At 37.6% G+C, this 26,334-nt stretch overlaps 2 protein-coding genes across 3 annotated transcripts; one reads left to right on the top strand and one right to left on the bottom strand.

The window, feature by feature from the left end:
* Positions 1 to 1,897: 1,897 nt before the first annotated feature.
* On the bottom strand, positions 1,898 to 4,831 carry LOC149679111 (uncharacterized). The gene is made up of 9 exons (XM_089836938.1): positions 4,416 to 4,831; positions 4,311 to 4,350; positions 4,138 to 4,214; positions 4,006 to 4,072; positions 3,696 to 3,857; positions 3,473 to 3,632; positions 3,173 to 3,402; positions 2,792 to 3,108; positions 1,898 to 2,724 (listed from the first exon to the last, which is right to left on the bottom strand). The coding sequence occupies exons 1-9, from the start codon at positions 4,472 to 4,474 to the stop codon at positions 2,442 to 2,444; spliced, it is 1,395 nt and encodes a 464-aa protein (XP_089693064.1). The 5' UTR covers positions 4,475 to 4,831; the 3' UTR covers positions 1,898 to 2,441.
* Positions 4,832 to 8,890: 4,059 nt separating this feature from the next.
* Positions 8,891 to 24,807, top strand: LOC149679112 (phosphatidylserine synthase-like). 2 transcript variants are annotated; one of them, XM_089836936.1, is made up of 13 exons: positions 8,891 to 9,061; positions 9,264 to 9,455; positions 11,487 to 11,626; positions 11,687 to 11,808; positions 15,195 to 15,353; positions 17,067 to 17,218; positions 17,887 to 17,946; positions 18,020 to 18,101; positions 18,201 to 18,317; positions 22,388 to 22,449; positions 23,384 to 23,483; positions 23,572 to 23,631; positions 24,295 to 24,807. In XM_089836936.1, exons 2-13 carry the CDS (start codon positions 9,277 to 9,279, stop codon positions 24,466 to 24,468), a joined length of 1,407 nt encoding a protein of 468 aa, XP_089693062.1. In that variant the 5' UTR covers positions 8,891 to 9,061; positions 9,264 to 9,276; the 3' UTR covers positions 24,469 to 24,807. The 2 variants fall into 2 exon arrangements, with proteins under 2 accessions (XP_089693062.1, XP_089693063.1); XM_089836937.1 differs by lacking the exons at positions 8,891 to 9,061; positions 9,264 to 9,455 and adding an exon at positions 11,128 to 11,326 and having other exon boundaries at positions 11,399 to 11,626.
* Positions 24,808 to 26,334: the final 1,527 nt, after the last annotated feature.

Raw genomic sequence — 26,334 nt, forward strand, 5'->3', positions numbered from 1 at the left:
TTTTTCCGAGGATGCCCATTTCCGCACACTTTTTATGGCCCATTTCCGCACAGTTTTTATATAGAAATTTGGGTTCACCATTTTTTACCATAACCCATTTCCGCAAAGTTTGCAAATAAAACATTTTTATTTTCTTGTTGATTAGGCTAGGTTCGGTTCGTTTAGAGTTAGGTTTGGTTGGGATTAGGATCGGTTAGGGCTAGGTTAGGTTTGGTTCGGCTACAATAGAGGCATGCTATTAGACTTGTGATTTGACCATTGCAATATCACTATCGATATATAAAAGTGTATGGATAGAAGTAAGCATAAAACCAAGTGTGTTTTTATTTAAAAATAGAAGTATAAGGAGTATTTTCTAATTCCGTTTGTAAAATCTGCATTCAAAATAAATCTATTGTTAAATAGCATCAAAAATTTTATAGTCATAAAACCTCACAATTTGGCTATTTTCGGTCCAATGGGCCAGCAGCATAAGTTTAACGTTTTTGAAATGTTTTGCAAACTGTGCGGAAATGGGTTATGAAAAATTGTGCGGAAACGGGCTATAGATTTTTAAGATGTGAAAATGAAACTGTGCGGAAACGGGCGACCACCATTTTTTCACACGTGTATTAAATCGGGTTCAAATGTGAGCGCTTTATACCACGTTTAGGTGCTTTAAACTGATCGAACTAATGATAATTTATGGCAAAGCTGATCCCCGAAGTAAATAAGGTAATGTTTGGAATCTCCGGCAATGTAGTACACATAGGAGCCCCAAATTTGGAAACTGTTTGGTAATTTGCAATCGGAACCTTACAAACTGCTTGGTCCAATTTATAATTGAGGGTTATTTGAGTAATGTGACGTTATTACGAATAATAATACCTATAATTTAAACTTCAAATTATCTTTTTTGTTCATCAAAAATTGCAACTGAAAACTGGATGTAACCTTAGAAAGTGCTTGGTCGAAATTATAATTAAGTTTATCAAATGGCAATCGGCAGATTTTATTAAGAGTATTAATTCAAAAAACCTTTGGATAATATATAAACAAATAACTGTAAATATTTTTGATAATGCATTTGTTTCAAGGACAAAATGATCAGTAATGTTTGTATTTAACTAAAATCATTCTAAATTGATTTTATTCATAATCGGAAGGATATTTGATAAAGAAGAAAAGAATACCTCAAAAAAAAAAAAAAACATTTGCCGGGGTCATAACAGTTCGAGCTGCTAGAGACCGCCGGAAAAACATAATATGACCAGGGTCATCTCGTTTAGCATAGGTCTACGGAATATTTTGTTGCATCAAGAAGGAATTCACTATAAGAAGGACTAAAAAGGCGTCCCGTGCGCGCGTGATAGTCGACAATCCCCCTCATGGGTGGGGGGAGGCTGGAAACCAAGGCGGGACTTAATATTTTATCCACCATCTATCTCTTTTACCTTCTCGTTAAGCCTTGGTTTTGTTTTTGGAACTCACAAAATCATAAGTATAGTAAACTTGATTCGATTTAGAAACAATTATAGAATGAACGATTTTCAAGTAGAGACACGTATTCAAAATCCATTAAGTTAGGTTCAAAACCTTGAACTAACTTGTTCATGGCAATTAAAAACCATTCGTGTACCGTTTCAGCACCGCTGGCAGCCTCCATTTTCTGTTTACTTTGCTCGAGGTTTTTTCTCTATTATTAATACGTCAATCGCGACTGTATGACCTATCCCCACGGGATCCAATAGGAAAGCGCAGAGCAAAGACGGACATGAAAGGGGTGGGGCTTACTTGTCCACAAACATCGCCGTAAGAGTAGAAGCGTAAAATCTAGTGACTTAGGCATTCTTATAGTAAATAAATTCTTGGTTGCATAACCTTCGCTTTCTCTTTCAGTCACTAATTTTTACAGCAATAAATTCAAATTCAAATTTATTTTTATATAGCATTTATACATTGGGTGGCGTGGGGAAGTCACTTCCTGCCAATTACCCTAAATCATAATTTCGCCAAGAAATGTTTATAGAAAATACCTTTCATTATGTGTATTGACTCACTTCGCATAACTATGCGCGTGATCTAACTAGTTTTCGTAACCGAATTGAAACGATAGAGGACAACGTCGTATGATTGCCTTTGACTTAATACACCTCCAAAGCTTAGTTAATCGCTTTCAATGCCTTTCATGATAAAAATGAATTTAGGTTCGCTTGTTTCTCGAAAATCGTTAAAAGCGCCGGATTCAGTAAATGACCGTTTTGTTCCAACTCCTACATTTTGCAAAAGATTATTTAGTCTTTAACAATTTAATCCCCGTAGTTAAGGCTACTTTTTTTTGTTGAGATAAAAGCTACGAAATATTCAAACCGCTTTTAATATAATGTCTTTAATTGTTTATCAAGAATTATCTAAACAACAACAACAAAAAATTTCAATGTTCGGTTCAAAATTGCAAGATTTTATGTCGTTGTCATTATTTTTTCAGCAATACTCTTTTGTGAAACGTTTTGATTGGTTGATTTTCCGATTCTATATTTTTTCCACCCGAAGATAATTTCAACGAACAACATGGCGACGCAAACGGTTAAAGCCGATAGAATGAGGTAAAACACGCTAGAAACGGCGAATAACGTCAGGTCAGACGCGACCTTCGTTGGACGTTCCCATTTGACGAAATCCATAGCGTAATCCCCTGGAAAATCAAAGTAACTGAAAGCTTTCGTTTCGAAAAACACAAGCATTCTAATTGAAAATTAAAACCAGATTAGTTTGCGCTGAACAATTTTTGGTTGGAGCTGATATGAATTACCCTTTTTCGTAATTTTCACGAAAATTCGGGTTGCTGAAAAGGGACGAATTAGCAGGCAAGACGATGTAATCGCTTTTGAGTGATTTGGAAAAATAGAATCCATCTAATTTGGTTTTCCATTCGCTGATCATGTCCATGTCTTGCATAAGAACGTAACCCAACGTAGCAGACAATAATAGTTTGTTCAAAATCAATGCTTTGTGGCCACCCAGAATTTTCTGGTACATATCCGGCGAAACCAGATCGTAAGGATCGCAAAAATTCTCCTCGTTCAAATTATTTTTCATCCAGTTATAGAGCCCTTCCTCTTTCTGGGCCTAATAAATTGACAACATTAGTTATGAAAAGACCAAATTGCATTTATAACAAGTAAACGCTTACCATGCCGCTTAGAAAGTGGTAAACCAACCCGTCTTTGATCATAAGTGGTTGAACATTCGCGTGACTCTGCATGTATTGCAGATCTTCGATCGTTTCGATGAATAAATATTTTTCACTGCAGAACTCCGACTGTAGGAAACAACTCATGAGGAACCCGATAAAAGTGACGCCAATTACCCAAAACGCGTAGGCGAGACGCTCAGAAATATGACCCAATTGACCAGGGTATGCTGCGTGACAAGAGACAAAATGTGTTTCCTAAATTATAGCGATCGATTTCTGAGGGGTAAAATTACTTACGTTCAAAGAATAATACAGAAAAGACATCCCAAAGAACTATCAGATATCGCGTGAATACTTGATTGAATTTAACCCTTGACTGTGTTAGGATGGCGTACCACAATTTGTGAGTCAATAATAATGATGTAACAAAGGCGAAAAGGCAAATGCCGACACCTGACTGGAAATGTAATCGATTAGAAGTTTTTGGAGTTACACATATGCTGATCTTGACAAGATGTACCACCAAATCCATTGACAGGAACGAGAGTGAAGTTGACAGTGACAATTTTGGTGCAGCTGACAATATGATTGTCTCGGTGGCGTCGTAAAAACCACTAGAAACAAATCCTTTCACCTTGCTTAAAGTGGAAATATCCACTGGAGCAAGTATGACGTCCAAAATCTGAAAATATCTCCGAAAACTTAATACTAAGTTACTAATTAATGACCACAATGTGATTTAGAATTGATCTAGATAATATCTTCTAAGCATCAACTCAATCAAATAAGAGGGATTTCCCCTAAACTGATGTTGAAACTCTGTAGCTTACGGTTGGTAATTCACCACCTTTGGGAAGTTCTATGACGTCCAAGGCACTAATAGTTTCGTAAATAGGGCTATTGAAAGAAATATTATCTTGAAAACGATATATATTATTTTTCAAATAATTTGAACCACTTACGTAAAATTATGAATCATAGTTCCGTATCCGATTGCATCATACATTTTTCTCTTTTGTAACGGAAGTAAATCCATCTCCTAGGAAAGATAATTTTATAAAACCAGAATGCATTATTTCCGTTTCAGTGATTGGCCTAACGTGATTTGAGTCTAAAATTAAATTTTTATATCCACCTCAAGAATTCCGAACCTGATAGAAGCTTGTTCCGTAAATCTGTTGTAAGAGAGAATAATGTTAAAAGGACCTGATATTCTCCGTTACGTAAAATACGTACGCACTTGAACTTAAAGTATCTATGGGGAAACAGTTTTTCGTATTTAGCAGTGGCGGTCGACATCTCTGAACTCCTTCTACGCAAAGATTGATTTACTTGCCAATCAACTCACGCAAAACTTAACGCAAAGAGACAAATGAATTTTCCTAATTATTTATATTGATTTCCTTAAGGAGATTAAAAATATACGCTTTTGAAAAGTGAATTATCGCTGTAGTTATCAAACTATGCCAAAGCGACGTGGTGTTCTTCTTCTGAACCGAGCGCCAAGTTTTTACCGTAACTCAGTCGCTTATTTTTACAGCAATAATGCTAATTACCCTGAATCATATTTTCGGCATGAAATGTTTGAAGAAAACACGTTTCATTTTGTGTATTTCCTCACATTGCGTTTCGCTAACTTTTGCGCGTGACCTGACGTGTTTTTATAACCGAAACGAAACGACAGAAAATAACTTCTTATGATTACCTTTGAGGTAATAATATACCTCGAAAGCAAAATAAATCGTGCTCAATGTCTTTAATGATAAAAAAAATTATTTTGGTTTTATTCTCGAAAATCGTTAAAAGCGCCATTTATTTACAAGGTTTAAGACCTTATTAGCTTATAGTCAACGTTCAGCCCAAACAACTTTGATACTAAGACTAATGTTTCAAATACCTGGTTTCTGAAAAAAATTTCGACCGAAGTAATTTAGCAGGAAAATAATTATTAACTAAATTTTGTTTAGCGTGCGAAGAAAAAAATCTAATCATGGGGCTCGATTTAACCAAAGGAAATTAAGCCTAGCTATGAAATTGATCGAGTGCATTGCATCTAAATACATTTCTATGGAGGTAGCGATATAGTCCCTGAAAACGCTCCCCGGGCAAAGACAGTTATCTTATTCTTAACTAGTATCAGAAGGGAATAAGAGAGAAGGGACACACTTTATATCTCCATAATGCTTTACACTCGTAACAACAGTCTTACTAACCTCAAATCAACTACCCTTCACTGATTGGCTATCTAACTTCTGGCTTAGCTGTGACGTCACATAAGAAGGTGACGTCTCGGTTGGCTTACATTGAAGGAGATAAAAATGGCCGAATTTCATGTTGATAAACGAAATCCAGCTGTGCAATTAATTTAGATACACGGGAATTAAGAACATACCAAAATCAGATAATTTGAAGGTAATAAATAGATGAAAACTAATCATTCTGAATTAATTTTAAAAAATAAAAATTAGTTTCAATAAAATACATACTTGAGGTTATAATTACACAAGAACGAAACATCGACAGCCCTAAGACAAATAGGCCGCCTGACACCGCGGAGAACTTAAAGAACTATATTTGCAGTAAATTGGTTAAAAGTTGTGTACTTGCGCAAAGTTTTCGCGGTTTTCTTGAGGTTGGTCGGACTCTCGTTACCAAAGTAGGCTCTAATGTCTCCCTTCTCCCTTATTCCCTTCTGCTAGTATATTAAAAATTTTATATACAATAATGTTTATGTATTTAAAACCAATTTCTAGTCTGTCTGAGTTGACTCTAGATGTGGTACAGGTCTGCGGAATCATTTTTAGCGTAGGTCTATGGAATCTTTTAGTGGTGTAACTATCGATTCCTTTGTGATTTGCATGTGAAAACGACCTATCGGTTGCAACTTAGCGACTTTGTTTTCAAGAGTTCGCAATGTTTAACAGTAATACAAGATGGCTGAAATACAGCTGTACAATAAACCAATGTTGACTTATTGCATTTTTCGACTATTTCAGTTATAAAAGGTTAATGTGACGGTGACCAATGAAAGACAAATTCATAGACTTATTAGTACCCAATTTTTTTATTAATGATTTGTATTTCAACTAAGAGATTAGTTCCCCCTCAGTTCAGTAAAACAAACAAAATAAATTAAAATTATATATTTTCAATGGCAATTAGAAATATTAAAAAATTATGAATTGGTGAAGATTGGTGAATTAAGCAATATTGAACATCTTAGGAAATGAGGGTATAGATAGACAAAGACTAGAAAATAGTGGTGTTAGAAGCCAGGAAGTGCACACTAGCGTCTGTGTTACATACAAAGACACGAAGATGGTGAAGGTAGAAGCCTGTATGTACAGAATGGCGTCTATGTGGGATAAACAATAGGGAGCTTTCGGTTGGAGGAGGAGCTAAGATTCGTGAGATAATTTTCACCGCCATACTGTCCATACTGGTGGGTTGAATACAGAAAGAAAGCTGATACCCACCAAAATGGCTGCCAGAACCTTGGCAAGACTTAGGAGGGTGTGACGTACTACTTAGCCAACTGAAAGCTCTCAACCGGAAAATTGTGGTTTTAGAAGAAAATTCCAAGCAAGGGGTCAGCGTAATTAAGTTGTTCTCCCACTTTGTGGTAATTTACTTAATACCATTCGCTACAGTAAGTAGAATATTTGGTGATATTTTCCTCAAATTTCAGAGTTAGAGGGCTAAGAAAATCTGATTTTTCTCTCCTTTTGTGGTAATTTAATTGAGCCAATAAATTAGAAATTAGGCATTTTCCAGCAATAAGACGGAACTTATTCGATTCGTCATATTACGTTGAATATTTGATGATATTTCAATAAAATTCCTAGTTAAAGGGAGGGTGAAGTAGAAAATCAAGTGATTTTTTATCGATTTTTCTACTAATTATAAGACCAGTCTGCATAGTCAAACATTCAGGAAATACTTCCGAATGATTTTAAAATTCAAATTAGGTTCAGATTTTAAGGATAAATTTAAGGAAGGTCCTCCGACCAATCGCGTAATGCCTTGCCTTTTTATTAACAAATTTCTCGTGGCACGCTCCATGTCTCGCGCCATGATTATCACGTCGCGCGCGAATTTTATCAAATCTCGTGATAAATTTCATTCTACACGTAACATGCCACGAGAATTTTGTTAATAAAAAGGCAGGACGTTACGCGATTGGCCGGAGGACCTTCTTTAAAATTATCCTTAAAATCTGAACCTAATTTGAATTTTAAAATCATTCGGAAGTATTTCCTGAATGTTTGACTATGCAGACTGGTCTTATAATTAGTAGAAAAATCGATAAAAAATCACTTGATTTTCTACTTCACCCTCCCTTTAAGGGCCTTGATAATCATGTCCCCCCCCCCTTTGTGGTAATTTAATAGAGTTATTAAATCATGAACCTGGAATATTCCAGCAATGAGCCGGGACTTATTCGCTTCAACATAAAGGAGAATATTTGATGATATTTTCAAGAAAATTCCATATTATATTAGTGAATTTATTTTTGCGAGGTCTGAAGCAATTTTTCCGTCGTGAGGCAGGCAGAATTTTAGCCAAAGGTTTTTTATTGTGCTATCCATAGATATAGTAAAACTATAAATGGTGCTATCAGACTTTGGCTAAATTGACGGCGGTTATTTTTTCCCGAAAGTTGAACCTCGGCCCACTCGATCATGCTTTGACTTCAAGCGTTAGAAGGCAGCTGCTCCAAACAATTTTTCTTCCTAAGTAAAAGCACGTATCAGGAATTTTCGGCTCTTTCGCTCGAAAAAAAGGGGGGACCAGTCCGGAGACCAGTTTATTATTACGGGCACTAGAGGGTCACTGGTCACAAGGACTAGTTTAAAAAATAATCTTATTTCCCAGACTCTCATCCCATATCTTATTCTTACTCTCCTTGTAATCGGTCAGGGAAATAGCACACTTTCTCTGGTCTAGGCTAGTTTATTAATTGCTTGGGCTAGTTTCTAAATTCAACTAGTGGGGTTACTTGTCCTCTGGACCAGTTTATTAATTGCAAATCAATAGGAAAACTAATGGGTGACCACTGACCAGTCCGGAGACCAGTTCATTATTTCGGACACTGGTCCCAAGGACTAGTTTAAAAAATATTCTTATTTCCCAGACTGTTTGCGATGGCGTTGAAGGCAGTCTGGGAAATAGCACACTTTCTCTGGTCCAAAACCAGTTTATTAATTGCATGGACTAGTTTTTTAATTCAAGAAGTGGGGGTTAGTGGTCCTCAGGGCCAGTTTATTAATTGCAAATCTATAGGAGAACAAAGGCTGGGACCAGTCCGGAGACCAGTTAATTATTTCGGGGACTAGGGGGGGGGTCACTGGTCCCAAGGACTAGTTTAAAAAATATCCTTATTTCCCAGACTGGTCAGCATCTCAAAGGACCGAAACAGGCGGAGAAATAAGGACTTTATAAACAGGACATATGGCCAGTGAAGACCAAGAACTTTAATTAAATAAACTGGACATTGGCCACTTAAAATTGATAATCTTGGAATTTTTTAATTATTAAGTAACCACAATGCCGCCGTTAATTTTTAAAGTGGACATTTGTCCAGGCTCACCGCCTTATTTTTCATCCTGCTCCGTCCTAAATTAATCGTCCATGTCTTATCCCAGTTGAAATACCTCTGGATTCTGGCCTAGCTGAAGATCCAAATTTATTTTACTAACCTTGGCCGGCTTGGGCCGGCTATGCCTTGAGTTGATTGTCCGTTCCGTTGGTGGAATTATTGTATAGTCTCTAGAATGAAGGAGTTAGTAGTATCGATGAGTTAATTAGATTATAATATTTCACGTAACTAGTCACATTACTCAGTTATGAGAAGCGAAATTCGTCTATCATTGAATCCAAAAACGGGTAAGTTAGCTTTTATAATTAAATTATTAAGAATTCATCTCGTTGATACAAAACTTAAGTAAAATAAATAATATCATGCAATATCTTTAAAAAAATTTATGCAAATTTTTTTTAGTATAGCTTGATTTCAAAATCCTTGTAAGACTTGCCTTGAATAATAAATTTTTCTTCTCTGCAAAACGTTTGAAATCCCCTTTGGAAGACCCACTCTTATCATGCCAAATGAGGACTCTCGTCTTCGAACCTGCAGCGTTGGATCAGACACCCTTGATCATTTCAATACCATAAATGATCGCGCTGTTGATGACATTTCTCTAGAATTTTTCTATAAACCACATACAATCACGTTATTGACAGCTTCAATAGGAGCTCTTTTGTATTTTGCGTTTACTAGGTAAAATTATTTAGAATTAGTTAGACAATGGCGAATTTCTGCTCATTTCAATTATACCCGCACCACCAAACATTACTCTTAAAATAAATCTTAACTATGAGGGCTGGTTTGTCATGTGTGTTTTGTAAACATGGTAGCTAAACCCCTGGGGGATTGTAACTTTAAGGGGCTCCAACGAGCCAATCTTTGCTTCAAACTGAGCTTAGAGTTACGAAACTTTCTGAAAACTGCTTAATACCAAGACTGAATGGAGAAGTTAGAATGGCTAATGGCAATATTCTGTTGTGAAATGATGTTAAAAACATTTGGCGTGGGTCATTTTATAAACAAAGTCGTAAGCTGATAAATATAAATAATATATTTATTTATACAGAATAAGCTGTCGTCCGAGATAGGGAGTTGCCTATCCTATAGCGTGAAAACAATTTCCTCACGCGTATTCTTTATCCATGGTCGAATGGTGCTAAGTTTAACAAAGGCTAGTTATAGCTCCACCCTTGTGGACGGATTCTGATTGGTTCCTGCCTTTGGCATGGCAAAATTTGTGTGTTTAGCCAGCATTGTTAGGGGCGCCACAGAAACCTAAATTCGCCTTTTTAAAACTCCCAAAATCACCGGCAATAGAGTAATTTCGGAAGAGAGGGGGAGTGAACTATGCATTCCCGCTGTTGAGGGCAACTTTGTAAGAGAGAATGCTAGTCGCCCCTGGAAGCGATTGGGACACCACTAAGGTTAGAGATAGAGTATTTTGAAGTTACCGTGCATGGGAAAGAAATTTCTCTATACTGAAGAAATGTATTTTTACCAATGAGATAGGATATATGTATTAAACCTAGAGTCACAACGTGGGACCTCGAGATCGACGTTTCGTGATACAGTTTTTGTCTAGCATGAATCTTTATCAAATACGGGTGGCGCCACCTATTAATCACTCGAAGAAAGTTTTTATTACCGTCTGCTGCTATAATCTGTGTAACAAGCTGTCAAGATATTTTTTTTTTTAAACGTGTTAAATAAAATACGCGAGTTAAATAATAAAAACTCTAGTCCTTTTTAATTTAATCTAATAAATAGAGTAGGGGAGGGTGACATTAAACTCCGCCCATTCGCCCATAAAATTCTGTCATAGACGTAACATGGAGGCTGTATCCTATTCAATGTTGGACGGGAAACTGTCGTTATTCATGTAGTCCTTGCTTTTTAAGGGAATTATAGTAAACATGGCTGCCAGTCAACGTAAGATTCATTTATGTCGTCTGCTCGCGGGCGAGCTTATTTTTGAAAATGATCAATAAATCTAACAGAAAGACAGGTAATACATGTTGACGTTGGTAGTTAATTATTAATATTAAATTGTTACATAGATTTTCAGTCTGAGACTGTCAATTTGAGTTACAAAGCCTCGGACTTAAGCAGCCGAACTAAACCATTGAAAATCTCTCACGCCCTAGTAGGCACCACCCACTTTTAAAACGGGGAAATTTGGAGATTCAGTTGGGAAATATTTTCTAGGAAAATACGCTAAATCTATGGCAGCCCTGTGACTCAGTTTTGTCATAGATTCCCACCTTGCCTGGAACGGTGGGGGGGGGGAATCACTTCTGCCGCATTTTATGGATTACGCTATTTAACATGAGCTCTATAGCCACCAGAAGGTGACTCCATCTGTTGGCTTGTTAATTTCATTGGCTGAAAAACCAAAGACGTCTCACCCCCCTCAGCAAATATAACTCTATAGATGAAATAAAAATCATAACGATGTCTCTGATTGCAAATAAGCAAGTAAAAGTTGTAATTAGTTCTGCTAGAGGATCACAGATGGCGCTGTTAGATTTTGATAAACGTGCTTGATAAAAACAATGTTTTTCGCGGTAAGCCTATTTGAATTGTAACTCTAGGTTTAATACATGTATTCTATCTCATTGATTTTTACAACACCATAGTGATACATAACTCGTGAAACTGAGCAGTTGATTTGCCATCTAGCTATTTCGTTATAAGAGTTGCTATATTAACAGTAATTATCATTAGAAATGACGAAATTGCTCTTGAGAATAACATATGGAGCGGACTTTGTTGCGTCGTTGTTTTCTTCCTGATTATCAGTGTCTTAGCGTTTCCCAATGGACCCTTTACCAGACCTCACCCCGCCTTATGGCGAATGGTTTTTGGTAAGAGATAAAAATAGTAATTCCTCTTATATATGACTAATTTTAGCTTTTTGAAAATAGGCTTAAGCGTATTGTACTTGCTTGGCTTGCTGTTTTTACTCTTTCAAAACTATAAAACAGTTAAATCAATTATATATTGGTTTGATCCTGATCTCAGAAACTTCAGAATTGACAATGAAAAAGTAATTATACATAAATTAACGAGTTTAATAAATGATTATCAAGCAGACTTGGACGTCTCGTTTAGCGTTTTCCATTGGGGTCGCCCAAGAGCGCTCTGAGTTTGCTCCGTTTTTTTGTTAAGGCATCGATCTAGCTCAGAGGAGCTGATGTAGTAGTTCCCAGATCGGTTTTGTGACGTCATAAGGCGCTCTATTTTGGTCTCTAGCGTCGGAGGGGTTGGGGTCAAACCGGGAGGGAGCGACTGGCTTAATGGAAGCCACGCCTCTGTCTCGGAGCCGCTCTTTTTGCCCCAATGAAAGAATTTTTTTCGGAGCTCTCGGACCACAACAAAGGAAACGCTATTACTGCGTATTCCATTTACTACTCGGGGGCGTTCTGGTCTTCTGGAGCACTGTGGAATATTTTGCATGTTCTGTTTGCTGAATGCTCAGCCCCGAAATTTGCTCGTGACTGATCTATATAATAAGAGATCAGTATGGATCGATTAAAAACTAATGTAAAAGCATCTCCGGAAATTATGTTTATACGGATCCTCCGAGATGAACTAGGCCCATGCATGTCAAATTTTATGTGGGAAAATATCCAGTTTGTTAAGGAAAATATTTTCACCATATATGTGTACGAGATGGCTCTTATATTACCGTTGTGACAGGGGTCTTCCTTAAATTATCGTTGATATTTTAGGGGTCAGTCATAAAATTTTTATGAAAGAGAAAAGTTTCATCCTAAAATTAACGTAAATGTTTTTGAGGCTATTCACTTTTTATTGAATCTTTCGGTTAGATTATATTGATGATAACAAAATAAATTATTTCAATTAAAATATTTCAGTAAGAGTAATAAAAACGTATACTTACAATCCCCTATCTTGGCTCAAATACCTAAGCAGTCGACAGGGTCACGGGGTTGAACTTTGTTTATTTTTTGGTAATATAAGCGCCCCCAAGCGTAAAACCACGGCAAACTAAATTGGTTAAAAAATTATATTCGCTTCGCGACACGCATGGGCCTAGTTCATTTCGGAGGCTCCGGTTTATATTATTATTGGAGCAATCTATGAACAATCTCGGATTTCATGACGTAATAGAGCAAATCGGAGGCAACCCCAGAGCCAGATAATGGAATATGCCTTTAGGAGAGTTCTTGCTACAGGGATTGTTGCAGAAAAGCTCATATATTTTACAATGGTTAGTGTGCTGTCTTGCTTGTATAGTTCCCTTGGTATAGAGTTTTCGGCTAGAGGAGGAGCTTAGATTCGTTGCGTAATTTACACTTATAAGTACACTTATATATCAGTGTTAACTATTGTGAAATGTATGAGATTTAAATTTCAAAGTTGCTTCATTTAGAACTTTTTTTCTTCAAATCTTAATTTTCGTAAGGTAATCTGACAGAACTTAGTCGTCTAAGTTTTGTCAATGCCTTTGTATAATCATAAGTTCATAAGATACGTTCCTTAAGTTTGTCGCTTGTTACTGAGAGTTTGTTACGAAGTGACGTAGGTTAAACGTCATACATTCTCGTAAAGCGACGCCTGGTGAGGCGCTGTCAAATCTTAACACAGACTAAAGAGGAAAATGCACTACAAAATCATGGATTAACTAATGCTAGGGATTTTTCATTCCCCCCAAAAAGATAAAGTATACATGTTCCAAACGCCCCCTAGCAGCAGCTACTATCCCTAACAGGAAGCTATAAGAAAATTGGACCAAATATCACGTGTCCTATGACTTAAAAATTAGAATCCTGCCCAACTTGGGCGCCGCCATCTATAAAATACGCAAAAACTATTTATTTTGCCTGGAGATGGCGCCATAGACCTTTTCACACTTAGAGCGAGGGTGAGAAGGGGGTAAAATTCTCGAGAGGTGAGCATGCGCAGAAAGGATGTTTGTTGCCAGTCGTATTTATGTAACCATTGCCTTTACCTTTCTAGTTAGGCATTCGAGTTTATTTTTATAAAACAGTGTTGTATTAATGGTTGTAAAAGTATAAATTGAACTTCCCAGGTGAAATTTTATCGAATTCAATTGATAGACGTAAAATTGGGGTAGTTTATAATATTCTACAGACCAAATTGGGCGCTAAGGCTTACGAGCGTGTTATACGCGGCGCTTTCGGGGCCGGGCACGGCACGGCATCGGCGATGTCCGCCGATGAAGCGATTATCCCATACGGTCGCCGAGGCTTAGTGAGTTTTAACCAACTATTATCTTTGCACCGTTTCCATTAAAACTTAAACACTGTTTATTTCTTAACGTGGTTTTAATTATACTCTCTCGGTTTAAATACTAGGCATTTTATTTTAATATTAAATTACAAAACGTTCTAAAACACGTCCATCGTAGTTTATTTTACACGTTAACTCATAGAAGTGTAAAACTCGTGGCAACAAACTTGCAACTGCTCATGCGCGGCCATAATTGTGAAAAGGTCTATATCCATCCGTTTTGGTCCAATAAATAGAGTGCTACAGCGAAGCTGTGGGGGGGGGAACTGTGACGTCAATATTGGGTCCCGAATTTGTATTGCCCAAGCTGACGACGTCTCGCGACTGCCAATATGGTCGCCTGAAAATAAGGGAAGACATAAGAGCATGTGTCGTCACTACAAAGTTCGTGGTAGCACACTATTGGGGGAATGGAGAGGGGAATCAAGGAATAATTTGGAACATGTAGTTGGCGATAGCAAGACATGGGAAACACGGTTAGTGAACAATCCCTAGCGTTAGTTAATCCATGACAAAATTAACCGAGTGTGGTCAATTAGCCTTATTCTTGATCAGCGCCATGCACCTACCTATAGCGGCGACTTTGAGAACTACTGTAATCGGCAAGCCAACCAGATGTCGCTAAAAATCTGGAGACGTCACTGACGGGCACTCTCGGGGTCTGAACAAAAATTAGCCCGCTTTATTTTATTTAAAGTAGCACGCCAAGGCTTAGCGAGTAGCACTACTATAAAAGCTCCAAAAACGCCATAAAATAAGTTTTTACCTTTAGGCAAGTGTTGGATATCGTCGACAAAGAAGTTTGGAGCCCGATTTAGTCCTATTTCATAATTTAATTCTAATAATGACGCTCAAATTAACTTGAACGAGCTTTAAAGCGTGCTTATTTTTGGTCAGACCCCGAGATTGCCCGTCAGTGACGTCATCAGATTTTTAGCGACATTTGGTTGGCTTGCCGATTACAGTAGTTCTCAAAGTCGCCGCTATGGGTAGGTGGCGCTGATCAGGAATAAGGCTAATTCTCGCTTCTCGTTCTCGAACTAGCTCGAGCTGTAAGTCTAGCATTACAAACTGTAAGAAGTGTCATATTTACGGAACATATCTTATATGCTTATGGTATAATATATAATTTACGTATATTAATCTTTGTTTAAGGAATACGGTGTGAATTGTTCTGACATAACTGTGGAACGATTATGGGGTCATATCGATGTATTTGCTTTTGGTCACTTTTTTGGATGGGCTATGAAAGCTATGCTTGTCAGACACTATGGAATCTGTTGGACTATATCCGTCATGTGGGAGATCACTGAGGTAATAGCTTGTAAAGTATTATAGTTGGGTGTGGATGAACACTTCTCGTATGAAAAATTCGTAGTACAGGAGTTATAGGTGGTACTTCAGAATCCACCTTATTCCCTTTCGCCAGAAGTTAGGCTCGGGATTCATGAGGATGAGTAACGGGAAGAAATTCGTCTGTCGTCTGCTACAAAAGCCAAAAATATGTACTGTAGCGGACGACAGACCTATTTCTTCCCGTTACTCACCCCCATGAATTCCGAGCTAAGCCTAACTTCCGGCGAAAGGGAATAAGGTGGATTTGGGGGTTACGTGGATAGTAAAACGAGGCACTATAACCATTTTTAATCGATTTAGATTGATAAAGAAAGATTAGAGTCATAAACAAAACTTTGAAACGCTTTCCGTTTTGTGTAAAGTTTCAAATGTGCGAAGCCTAACTTAAATTTTTTATTAACTGAGTTTATATTTTCCGGAGCCTCCGAGATGATCTAGGCCCGTGCCTATCGCGAAGTGAGAATTTTTTTTTTTTAACTTATTTAGTTCGCCGTGTTTTCTCGCTTGGGGGCGCTTTTAGTATCGTAAAATAAAAATAAGTTCAGCCTCGTGACCCCGTCGACTGCTAAAATATTAGGGCAAGGCATAGACGTAGAGCGGTGAAGCCGAGGTCGCGGATAGTATGAAAATGTTTTAGAAAATTAACGAACACCTTTATTAAACAATCATGCCAAAGTAGTAAAGGATAAAAAAGCTAAGGTTAAAAAATGAAAGGTTACGAAGGAGTAAAAAAAATTGCTCTTATGGTATAATAAAAGTGTGAATTAGCAACTTCAAGAAGTTTTGTTTTGCTAAAAAACCAAAATGTTAAAATCTCATAATTAATTTTGTTGTCCACACAATCTAGCCAAAATATTCAATACAAAGTAAATAGCCCCTAAAACAATTACGTTAATTAACTTAATTTAAGGGTGAAACCTTTCTCTTTCATAAAATTTTCATATGGCCCCTAAAATATCAACGACAATTTATGGAAGAACCCCTTCGCGACTGTAATAAAAGCGCCATCTAGTACAAATATTGCGTGAAAATATTTCCTCTATGAAACTGAATATTTCCCCACATTAAAATCGACATGCACGGGCCTAGATCATCTCGGAGGCTCCGGTATTTTCATATCGGAAACCTATAACCACGGGCCACTAAACTAGCCGTACCCAGGGTCGGAAATAAGCACGGACACTGGACATTGTCCACTGGACATTTTGACCAATAAATTTTCCTGAAGTTTTGGTAGCTTGTCAATGTAATGAAGATTCCACACTATTTTTGCAACACTCCAGTGGACAATGTCCTTTAAATTTTCAAAAATAGCGTTATCCACCGGCCATTTTCCAAGATGGCTAAACAATTGCCCTTGTGGCTTCAATAATTTAGTGTGTTCACGTCGTTGTCTTTATATTATGTGCCGATTTTCATAATTTTTGAATAACATGGTGGAATATACTGTACTTGGCATTCCCGGCGGCCATTTTTCAATATGGCGGCTAAACTATCAAACTAACGAGTTTTTAATGAGTATCGAGTCGAGTACTCGCACACTGTGCGACGCACAGCACTAATATTAATAATATAGCTCCAAACTCCTATCGCCCCTATGTCTCTGATAACGAGGCTTAGCAAAGCAAATTAATATTAATTAGGTATTTAAAATAAAATATATATTTGTAGGTGGCTTTTGCTCACTTACTACCAAACTTTATTGAATGCTGGTGGGATGCTTTGGTCTTGGATGTTCTTCTGTGCAATGGCCTGGGTATCTACTTCGGGATGTACATTTGCAAGAAATTGGAAATCAGAGCTTACAATTGGGAAAGCATAAAGTATATATTTTCTTATTATAATCATATACACTCGCGTAATTAAATTCATTTCTATTTTTCACTCTCCGGAAATATAACCTTTTTTAAAGGGAATGCGAATTTACAATTTCATATCATATTTTACCACGAAAGTGGTATTATGTTACACTTTCAAGTCTCTACTTTCAAAATATCAAGTTTTTAATAAAATTGAACCAAAGTTTATATTTTTAAAATCCATTGAAAAATCACGAAAACTCAGTTTCGATATATCAATAATTTTGTCTTGTCGAGTTTGTTCGCCCCTTTTGATGACATCACTATGACGTGAGGAAAAAAAGCGCGGGAATCCTATACGCGTCTCGAGCTTCTCGCCAGTCTAAACTCTGGGTCTGATAGCGGAGAGAGTGGCACCATCTCACGTGAAAAATATATCTGTGACGTCACCCAAGGGGAACGTTTTAGCCTTTCATAAAAAGTGGATTTCAAATAATTTCTTATGAAGCATTTTCAAATGCATATTGCCAAATAACCAGAAATCGGAGAATTAAAAGCTTGATATTTTTGAATTAATAGAAATTAATTCTATCTTTTGTTATATAAACGAAGCTTCTCATTCCCTTTAATTCTTCGTAGCTTATCGAGGTAATGCTTATATTAAATTTATTCACGGTTTCTTTTTACATCAGAGATATCCAAAGCACAACTGGAAAAATAAGAAGGGCAGTTTTGCAATTTACACCAGCCAGGTTAGCTCCCGTAAAATTTATTAAATAATTTTAAAATTTCATTTCAATACAATACGTTTCTTGTTCGTCATAGTTGGATGCACGTTCGATGGCTGGATCCAAATTGTACTTACATGCGATTTTTGGCAGTTTCTGAACTGGTCATATTCTGGCAGGTAATGATGTTTCCTTATTTTTTCCTATTTTCCATAAAATGTCAGTGCTGATGTGCCTATAATATTGAAAATTAAATATTTCGAAATTTGTCATTTCAGGTAACGGAATTGAACACTTTCTTTTTGAAACACATATTTGAAATTCCACCTGGTCATGCTTTAAGCGTTTCGAGATTGCTCATTATTGGACTAGTTGTCGCTCCCACTTTAAGGCACGTTTAATTTTCCATAATGTCTATAGTAACGTAACTATTCTTAAGTGCATTTTTGCTTCTTGATAAAAAAAAATACCTTGTTTGAGAGGGATGACATCAATTCTGGAAAGGGCATCACTTCTATCATAAGTTTATAAGATATGTTCCATAAGTATGACTCTACCTATATTTGTTAATGCTGCTAGACTTACAGTTAGAGCTAGTTCGCGAACGACAAGCGAAAATTGAAGTCCTACACTCGGTGTTAATGTTGCAGTCCGTCATCATAGCTGTCCGCGCTCACCTCAATTAAGTGAGCCTGAGCGCGAAATGAGCGAGCCTCTTCAAAATAATTGATAAGCTCACGAGCCCCAGCCAAGCCTGAAAGTTTATGAAAAGGATTTCTGAGCTTGAGCCTGGCCTCACAATACGTCACAAACAATGTGAGCCTTGTGCTGAGCCCAGGTTTAACAGTAAAATTAACGAGAGCTTGCGTTGAGCCCTCTTACAGATTTTTTGGCTTTCTTGACCTCGAGCGAGGCCAATTAAAAAGTATGAGACCGCTCATTTTGAAAGGGCGCTCACAGTTTTGAGACTGCGCTCAGATTGGCTCAGCGCCCCATTCAGTGCCAACAGAAACTAGTGTAACTCATTGGTAGATGAAATTTTCAAGTTTTCTTAATACAAAAGTAGTACAAGCCATTTGGATAGTAAATAATATTGTAGTTTTGCAGTTATCGCGTTAAAAAAGCAGCAAAATTATTTATTTCAACATCTACACTGCTTGGAAGAAATATTCTCCGGAAATGAGACCAAGCTCGATCTTGAGCTTACTAAACTGAATGAGGCTGAGCCTGAGGTGAGCCTTAAAATTCTATCGATTTTGAGCTCGAGGTGAGCCCGCGAAAGATATTAGAGAGAGAGAGAGCTTGAGCTCGAGCTTAGCCCATTAAAATTATGTGAATGAACCCGAGCCCGAGGTGAGCTCATTTATAAAAACCAACTGAGCTTGAGCTCACATTGAGCTCTAAGGAAACATTGTTTCTATTTTGAGCTTGAGATCAGCTCGTTGTGAACTTCTATAAAGTAACGTGAGCTGAGCTGAGCTGAGTCCAAGCGATGGTGGACAGGTATGAGTCCATCTTCCTATTTAGTCTGTGCTAACCTTTTAACAGCGCCTCACCAGGCGTCGCTTTACGAGAATATATGACGTTTCACTTACGTCACTTCATGACAGGCTCTCATTAACAAGTGACAGACTTATGGAACATATCTTATGAACTTATGCTCTTATATTTATCATTGAGGCGCAGGCGGCATTGCAGAAGTTGCCACTTTCGAGTATTTACGCTACCAAAATTAAATAGAAATATCAAAAAGTGAAGCATCATCGACGTGTAATTCATATTCTTTCTGAGCCACGGTTCAAAATGTGTTCTGCCCCCGAGGTAGTTTAGGGGAAAATTCGCGTATGAATACTGGCTCGAGAACGTATGTAGCACGCCCCGACGTAATAACTTGAATTGAAATATACGCGCCGAGGATTGAGAGGTTAACTAGCACGCAGCGCCTCTAGCGGACTGAATTTAAAACTCTTGGCGTGAAGTTCGCGAATGGTAGATTGGAAGTTTACAAATGGGGAGCGCTACAATTATAAAATACGTCGCATTTTTAGCATTAGGTTTACAAAATTATTTTAGGGATTCTAAATCTACTCGTCGAAAAGTCTAAAATCTAATAAAAACTAAACACATTTTTAACGTAAGAGATGTTTGTAAACCAAACGAAGTTAATACCGTATGCTCAAGAAACTTCTGTAACTAAGCAAGTTTATGATATTACCATCTATCTAAGTACTCAAATTAAATAAATATGTTTATATTGTAAGTTAGTTAAGTTAGCTTGCAAGTGCTTCCAGGGGACCGTCCATAAACTACGTCACAATCTTATGGGGGGGAGGGGGTTTGTAAGTTTGTGACGGTCCGTGACGAGGGGGGAGGGAGGGGTCCATCGATGTGTGACGTCACATTAGAAATTAATTTTATTACGAAGTCAGTAAGAGTTCGATTGACCCTTTTGTTATAGAAGAAAAAACACAACGTTTCAAAGTTCACCGTGAGACCGACCTCTACAATAATTTAACAAAATTTTTATTCCATCATCGCCTAAACAGTAGAAATTTTAAGCAATGATCACCTACTTACTCGTACGTGTAGCCAATTTAAACAGCGCATTTAAAATAAAGAGACCCGTTCTCTGCAGAACTAGCTACACGTACGCATAAGGACTGCTAAATGTAGTGTCAGCTTAAACTCTCTAATTTCACTTTATATTCGCCACTGGCATTAGCGAGGAAGAATCGGATCCTCCATCCGATTTAAATGGTTTCGTTTCTTTCGCACATTTTTAAAATCTGAATCCCAAGCTCGATTAGCCTAAGGTTTTCAAGTGACAATGTCGAAAACTATTAAGTGTGCCCCTTTAACTAATATTTTGGATGGTTATAAAAAAGCACATAGTTCTAAAGCTCAATAGACCATTCCATTATTGACATGGCTGAAGAGAACTTAACAGGGGCTAGAGGTGTTTTGAGAAGCACCGCTAGAGGCAGAGCGAGTTGCCTAGCCTCCCGCGTTTAGTGAACTGTGGCTCCAGCTGGCGTTGCCTCTTAGCGAGTCGGAAGACACCTCTCCGCCCCTGCACGTTTGTTTCTCTACAAGTATTTACAGGAATGGTCTATCAGTGGCAAACGATATTCATAAAAACTAAAAACGGAAATGAACTTCGACTTTCAAGTCGAGCAAAAAATTTCTAAGTGGAAAAGAAGAAAGAATATCTTTTTAAATTAATCAAATTAAATTGGTAAATTAAGACAAATAATAGTCTGTTGGGGGGGGGGGGGTTAAAGAAATGTGACGTGGTTTTCAGGGGAGGGGTCTTAGAAAACGTGACCAAGTGTGATCAGGGGGGACGGGGGGGTCAGAAAATGTCATTTTTTGCGTGACGTAGTTTATGGACGGTCCCCAGACAGACACATTTTTGAGGTTAACTGTACCTATTTACATCTCGTAGGCGTTGTGTACATTTAATTTGGGTGTTGGGATTACATAAGATAATGGCTAAAAACTTACTTTTTCTCTTTAAAGGGAGGGTGAAGTGGAAAATCAAGTGATTTTTTATCGATACTTCTTCTAATTATAAGACCAGTCTGCATAGTGAAACATTCAGGAAATATATCCGAATGATTTTAAAATTCAAATTAGGTTCCGATTTTAAGAATAATTTGAAGTATCCCCCTCCGACCAATCGCGTAACGTCCTGCCTTTTTGTAAACAAAATTCTCGTGGCACGCTCCGTGTCGAATGAAATTTATCGCGAGATTTGATAAAATTTGCGCGCGATGTGACAATCGTGGCGCGAGACATGGAGCGTGCCACGAGAATTTTGTTAACAAAAAGGCAGGGCGTTACGCGATTGGTCGGAGGGGGGATACTTCAAATTATTCTTAAAATCGGAACCTAATTTGAATTTTAAAATCATTCGGAGGTATTTTCTAATTGTTTCACTATGCAGACTGGTCTTATAATTAGAAGTAGAATCGATAAAAAATCACTTGATTTTCCACTTCACGATCCCTTAAAGCGCGTTAATTCATTCATTTCTTTTAGTACAATGAATTCTAGAACTTCGAAAATGGGTAAAATTTCACCCCTTCTAGGGAATATCAGTAATAATTCCTACAAGTAACTACACAACAACCCTATGGCTACATTTAAAGACGCGGTCATTTTCACACCAATTCGTTCTTCTAAAATCCGCTATGTGGCGAACGCGGCGGCTCGCTCGGCGCGTATAGTCCACAGCATTCTCTAACAAGGGGAGATAGAAAGCGAACCCTCTCCTTAAAAAAATGCTGGACACCCTGAAAAATTATTTTACGGGTGTTGCCGGGTTGGATAGTTACTTGAATATTTTAATTTACCTCTGGCTCACGAGACAATTGAGCTTAGTAATTCACTTTTTGTTATTTCTTTTTATTTTTTATGTTACTTACGCCTGTATTTAACGTTTTACAATAATTTTTACAGGCAGTATTATAGTTATGTGACAGATACAAGATGTAAAAGAGTTGGAACTCAATGTTGGGTTTTTGGGTAAGTAAAATATTTTTTTTTTTTCAAATTTCACAAGCTATTGATCTAACACTATCGGGGTGGGGTTGCGTAGCGGTAAGCGCTTTCGCCTCGCAGCAAGAGGATCCCGGGTTCGATCCCGGACTGTGGCACAGGGTGAAAATCTGGGAACAAATCCTTCTGCATAGAGTTTGCAAGTTCTCTCCCCGCTTGTTAAAGGAGTTTTCCTCCGCGGTCTAACCCGGTTTCTCCTTTCCATCAAAACTTGCTGAGGTTAACGGTAATAGTTAGTATAGGGCGCTGTAGGTTAGCTGTGGTATAGGGGCTAGCCACCACTCCTCTATACATTGTAAAGGGACCCACCTGTAAACAAGCCACAGGCTTAGTGTGGAAATCCCTTCAGAGACAAAGCTCATCATTAGATCTGTGGGTTTTTAGTGGAACGTCTCCTCCCATTTTCCTTTACATTAGCGCCAAAAATACAAGAGAGATTTTCTTTCCCAAGTGTTGTTGGTCGTGGCTAAGATAGAACTATACCTGGGCGTGTCCTGATTCTCTTTGGTCGAATTTTTATTTAATGGTCCCTCGTTTTATCATGGGGTTTTTGGTCCCGCTAGCTCAGACTCGTGTTTTTATTAGGATTATGCGATAATTTCTCCTTACGCTACCGCGACGTATTTACATTTCGAAATAAAAAGGGGGGGGGGAGAACGAACCGGTTTTTTAACAACCTGTCAAGGGTCATGTTGGAGAAAGGAGATTACAGAACTAAACCTCATTGGCAGTAGAGGAGAGGTTCGTTATTCGATAAGTGTGTGAAGCCTCCTTTCACTGCAGGGGGACAGACTAGTCCTCTATAGATTCCATTCTGACATATAGCTCATAAGCTAACGCTAACTAGAAATACATTTATGAATGAAAGCTTTCATTGCATTATTTCTTTAACACTTTCAAGGGCCATTATGATGACTGAAGCCAGTTTATGCATTAAATTTGGGCCTGAACTTTTTGCACAGACTCAAATTAAGAATATTTTACTTTGGCTTATGGTTCAGGTAAGCGTTAATTAAGTTAGTTTGTGCGTGCATTCCTGGCTATTCTACCTCATTTTGTAATTTTTTTTTTTTTTTTATTTCAACACAGATGCTGATGAGCGTTATGTGTGTTTATGTTTGCGTACTCTATGCCAAATACCAACGGAAGGTATGCATTTTTGGTCTTTATAGCTTAAATTTATAATGTTTAAACTGGTGAGCCAGGATTCTTTGAAGTATATTTTTTATAACTACTTCATTATTAAACTCTATTGATTGTAATTTTCTAGGGTTGTAAGTCGGAAAATTTTCCATATTTTTCAGCTACCGATTTTTCACTTTACTATGGTTTTTAGTCCAAATTGTTTTGTTTATGTGAATTCCATCACGCGAGTTACTTCTTTTAGTGGCAGGCCTATTTAAATCACAGTAAAAGCAGTGGGAGGGGTCAAAGAACTTCGTTAGATTCAATTAAATTGAAATATTATTCTATAGTTTAAAATCTAAAAGAAACATTTTATATCAAATAAGCAATTTGAAAAATTCAATGATTTTTTTCTGCTATGTCGAAGACTCCACGTCTTTCCCTAATATTGCAGCAGTCGACGGGGTCACGAGGCTGAACTTATTTTTATTTTACGGTACTAAAAGCGCCCCAAGCGAGAAAACACGGCGAATTAAATAGTTAAAAAAATACTCTCGCTTCGCGATAGGCACTTGCCTAGATATCTCGGAGGCTCCGATGTGTCACACACTTTGAAAACTTTGGGAAACACTGAAGTAAATAATGAAGGGTACTGTTAACACTAATCATTTATGTTTTATTATTTAGTGGTGCACAAATGATGACAGTTATAGTGAGAAATCTAAAAACAGTTCTAAGGAAAGGAGTGAAACTCCCCCACAACCATTTATAGATGGACCTCTTCAGTTCCTTGAAAGTTTTGATCGAACGCGTAGAAGAAAACCGAAACTGAAAGAAAGCGGCGGCGGCACTGATAGCTAGTTTCTTCATGACATGGACATATCGGCAAATTTTGATTCAAAGTCTGTGGAAGAAGACACTAAATAGTAATAAGAACTTTTAAAAAGCCGGTGCTATTTTTTTAAGCTGGAGGTTGAAATTCGATATAATTTTTAAATTTAATAATCTTAATATAAAATTAAGATTACGTATTTAAAGTTTAATAATAAAAAATACTGGTATATATTGAAATAATTTGAATTGTGCCATAGTGTCAAATTTGCGCATTGCTTAAGTCAGCTTTCATTGTACCAAAATGGCTGTTAGAATTTCTCAAATTCACAATGTATACTGTGTAAATAAATTATTTAACAATCGAAACAGGATCAGACGTTTGCTGGTATCAATATATTTAATGGGCATACATTTTCTATCCATTACCCACGTTATTTTATTCTCTGAGGCGCATTTCAGTAAGTCTTCATTTATTTCCAATATAGATTTTTTCCATTGGGGCAGTGTCGATCGCTAAGGAAGTAGTCCGAAAAAATAGTCTTCCTTTGGGATGAAGGAGCAGCTCCCAGACGGATGCCCGTCTTCCATAGGCAAAGACGCTAGCTCGCTGAGTCACTGTCTTGCGCCTTATTTTTAATTTATGAGCGCGAAAAAACGTCTGTCTCGAGCTCTTATAGTTTCCATGGTTTTGAATAGAATAGGTTTGCATTCATCATGGCGTAGTGGTCGGCGTTTGGACAAGATAATCCACAGAATTTTGGTTAATCAGTTATCCATGGATAATAATCAGATAATTATTCGTGATTACATTGCATTAATCATAGACTTCCCGTGGATAATTTCAAATTATGAATAAAGATAAAACAAACAGATATTATCCTATCCAAATGCCGACCACTATCATGGCGCATACTCAATTAAATTTTAGCAAGTAGAAGAAGACAATAATATAAACCTAGATTACTAATGTTCTGCCATTTGGCAATGTTTCAGAAGTTACTGTTAAGGGCAAAACGTTTTGTTGTTTTGTATTTTTAATGCGTCGTTTTAAAAAAATTAAAAGTTTGACGTTCATTAAATCCTGAAAAATCAGTAATACCATGAATCTATATAACTATGAATATACAGCTCTATCATATGCCCCTTCTATCATGTCGATTTGGTTTGGGTGTTACCCTCCTAGCTTTGACGCGTTTTGTGTAGCTCTAATAGCCAATCACAAGACAAGAGGAAGTGACGTTTCGAATTTACACCCCCCGGACTCCCCCTCCCTTCTCCCGCTCCTAACACTAGCAGATACGTGACTGATATCTCCTTTCGCTAAGCACCGCCCAAACCTGATCGAGAGGTTAGACAGCGTAACGCAGCTGTATATTCATAGTTATATAGATTCATGGTAATACCATGAATCTATATAACTATGAATATACAGCTCTATCATATGCCCCTTCTATCATGTCGATTTGGTTTGGGTGTTACCATCCTAGCTTTGACGCGTTTAGCGTAGCCAATCACAAGACGAGAGGAAGTGACGTTTCGAATTCACACACCCCCGGACTCCTCCTCCCTTTTTGGTGTGCTCCTAACACTAGCAGACACCTGACTGATGTCTCCTTTCGCTAAGCCCCGCCCAAACCTTATCAAGAGGTTAGACAGCGTAACGCAGCTGTATATTCATAGTTATATAGATTCATGGTAATACTGACTTCATGAATTGAAAATAAGGCGCAAGACCACTCAGCGAGCTAGCGTCTTTGCCTATGGAAGACGGGCATCAGTCTGGGAGCTGCTCCTTTATCCCACAGGAAGACTATTTTTTCGGACTACCAGAGTAATGCACGGGCCGGGTTTTCCACATTTGAAAATTGTATCGGGCCGGGTCGGGCTTTTCAA

This window comes from Phalangium opilio, unplaced genomic scaffold (assembly GCF_054372755.1).
Source record: "Phalangium opilio isolate 3A_F unplaced genomic scaffold, DU_Popi_V2 ptg000042l_1, whole genome shotgun sequence".
Lineage (NCBI taxonomy): Eukaryota > Metazoa > Arthropoda > Arachnida > Opiliones > Phalangiidae > Phalangium > Phalangium opilio.

Excerpts from the sequence above, each read along its gene's own strand:
- LOC149679111 (XM_089836938.1), bottom strand. The coding sequence starts at position 4,474 with ATGTCGACCGCCACTGCTAAATACGAAAAACTGTTTCCCCATAGATAC. Across the intron at positions 3,633-3,695 it reads TCCTGTCAATGGATTTGGTG|TCAGGTGTCGGCATTTGCCT; the intron begins GTACATCTTGTC and ends TTACATTTCCAG. Across the intron at positions 3,109-3,172 it reads ACCACTTTCTAAGCGGCATG|GCCCAGAAAGAGGAAGGGCT; the intron begins GTAAGCGTTTAC and ends TCAATTTATTAG.
- LOC149679112 (XM_089836936.1), top strand. The coding sequence starts at position 9,277 with ATGCCAAATGAGGACTCTCGTCTTCGAACCTGCAGCGTTGGATCAGAC. Across the intron at positions 17,947-18,019 it reads TTGCAATTTACACCAGCCAG|TTGGATGCACGTTCGATGGC; the intron begins GTTAGCTCCCGT and ends TGTTCGTCATAG. Across the intron at positions 23,632-24,294 it reads ATGCCAAATACCAACGGAAG|TGGTGCACAAATGATGACAG; the intron begins GTATGCATTTTT and ends TTTATTATTTAG.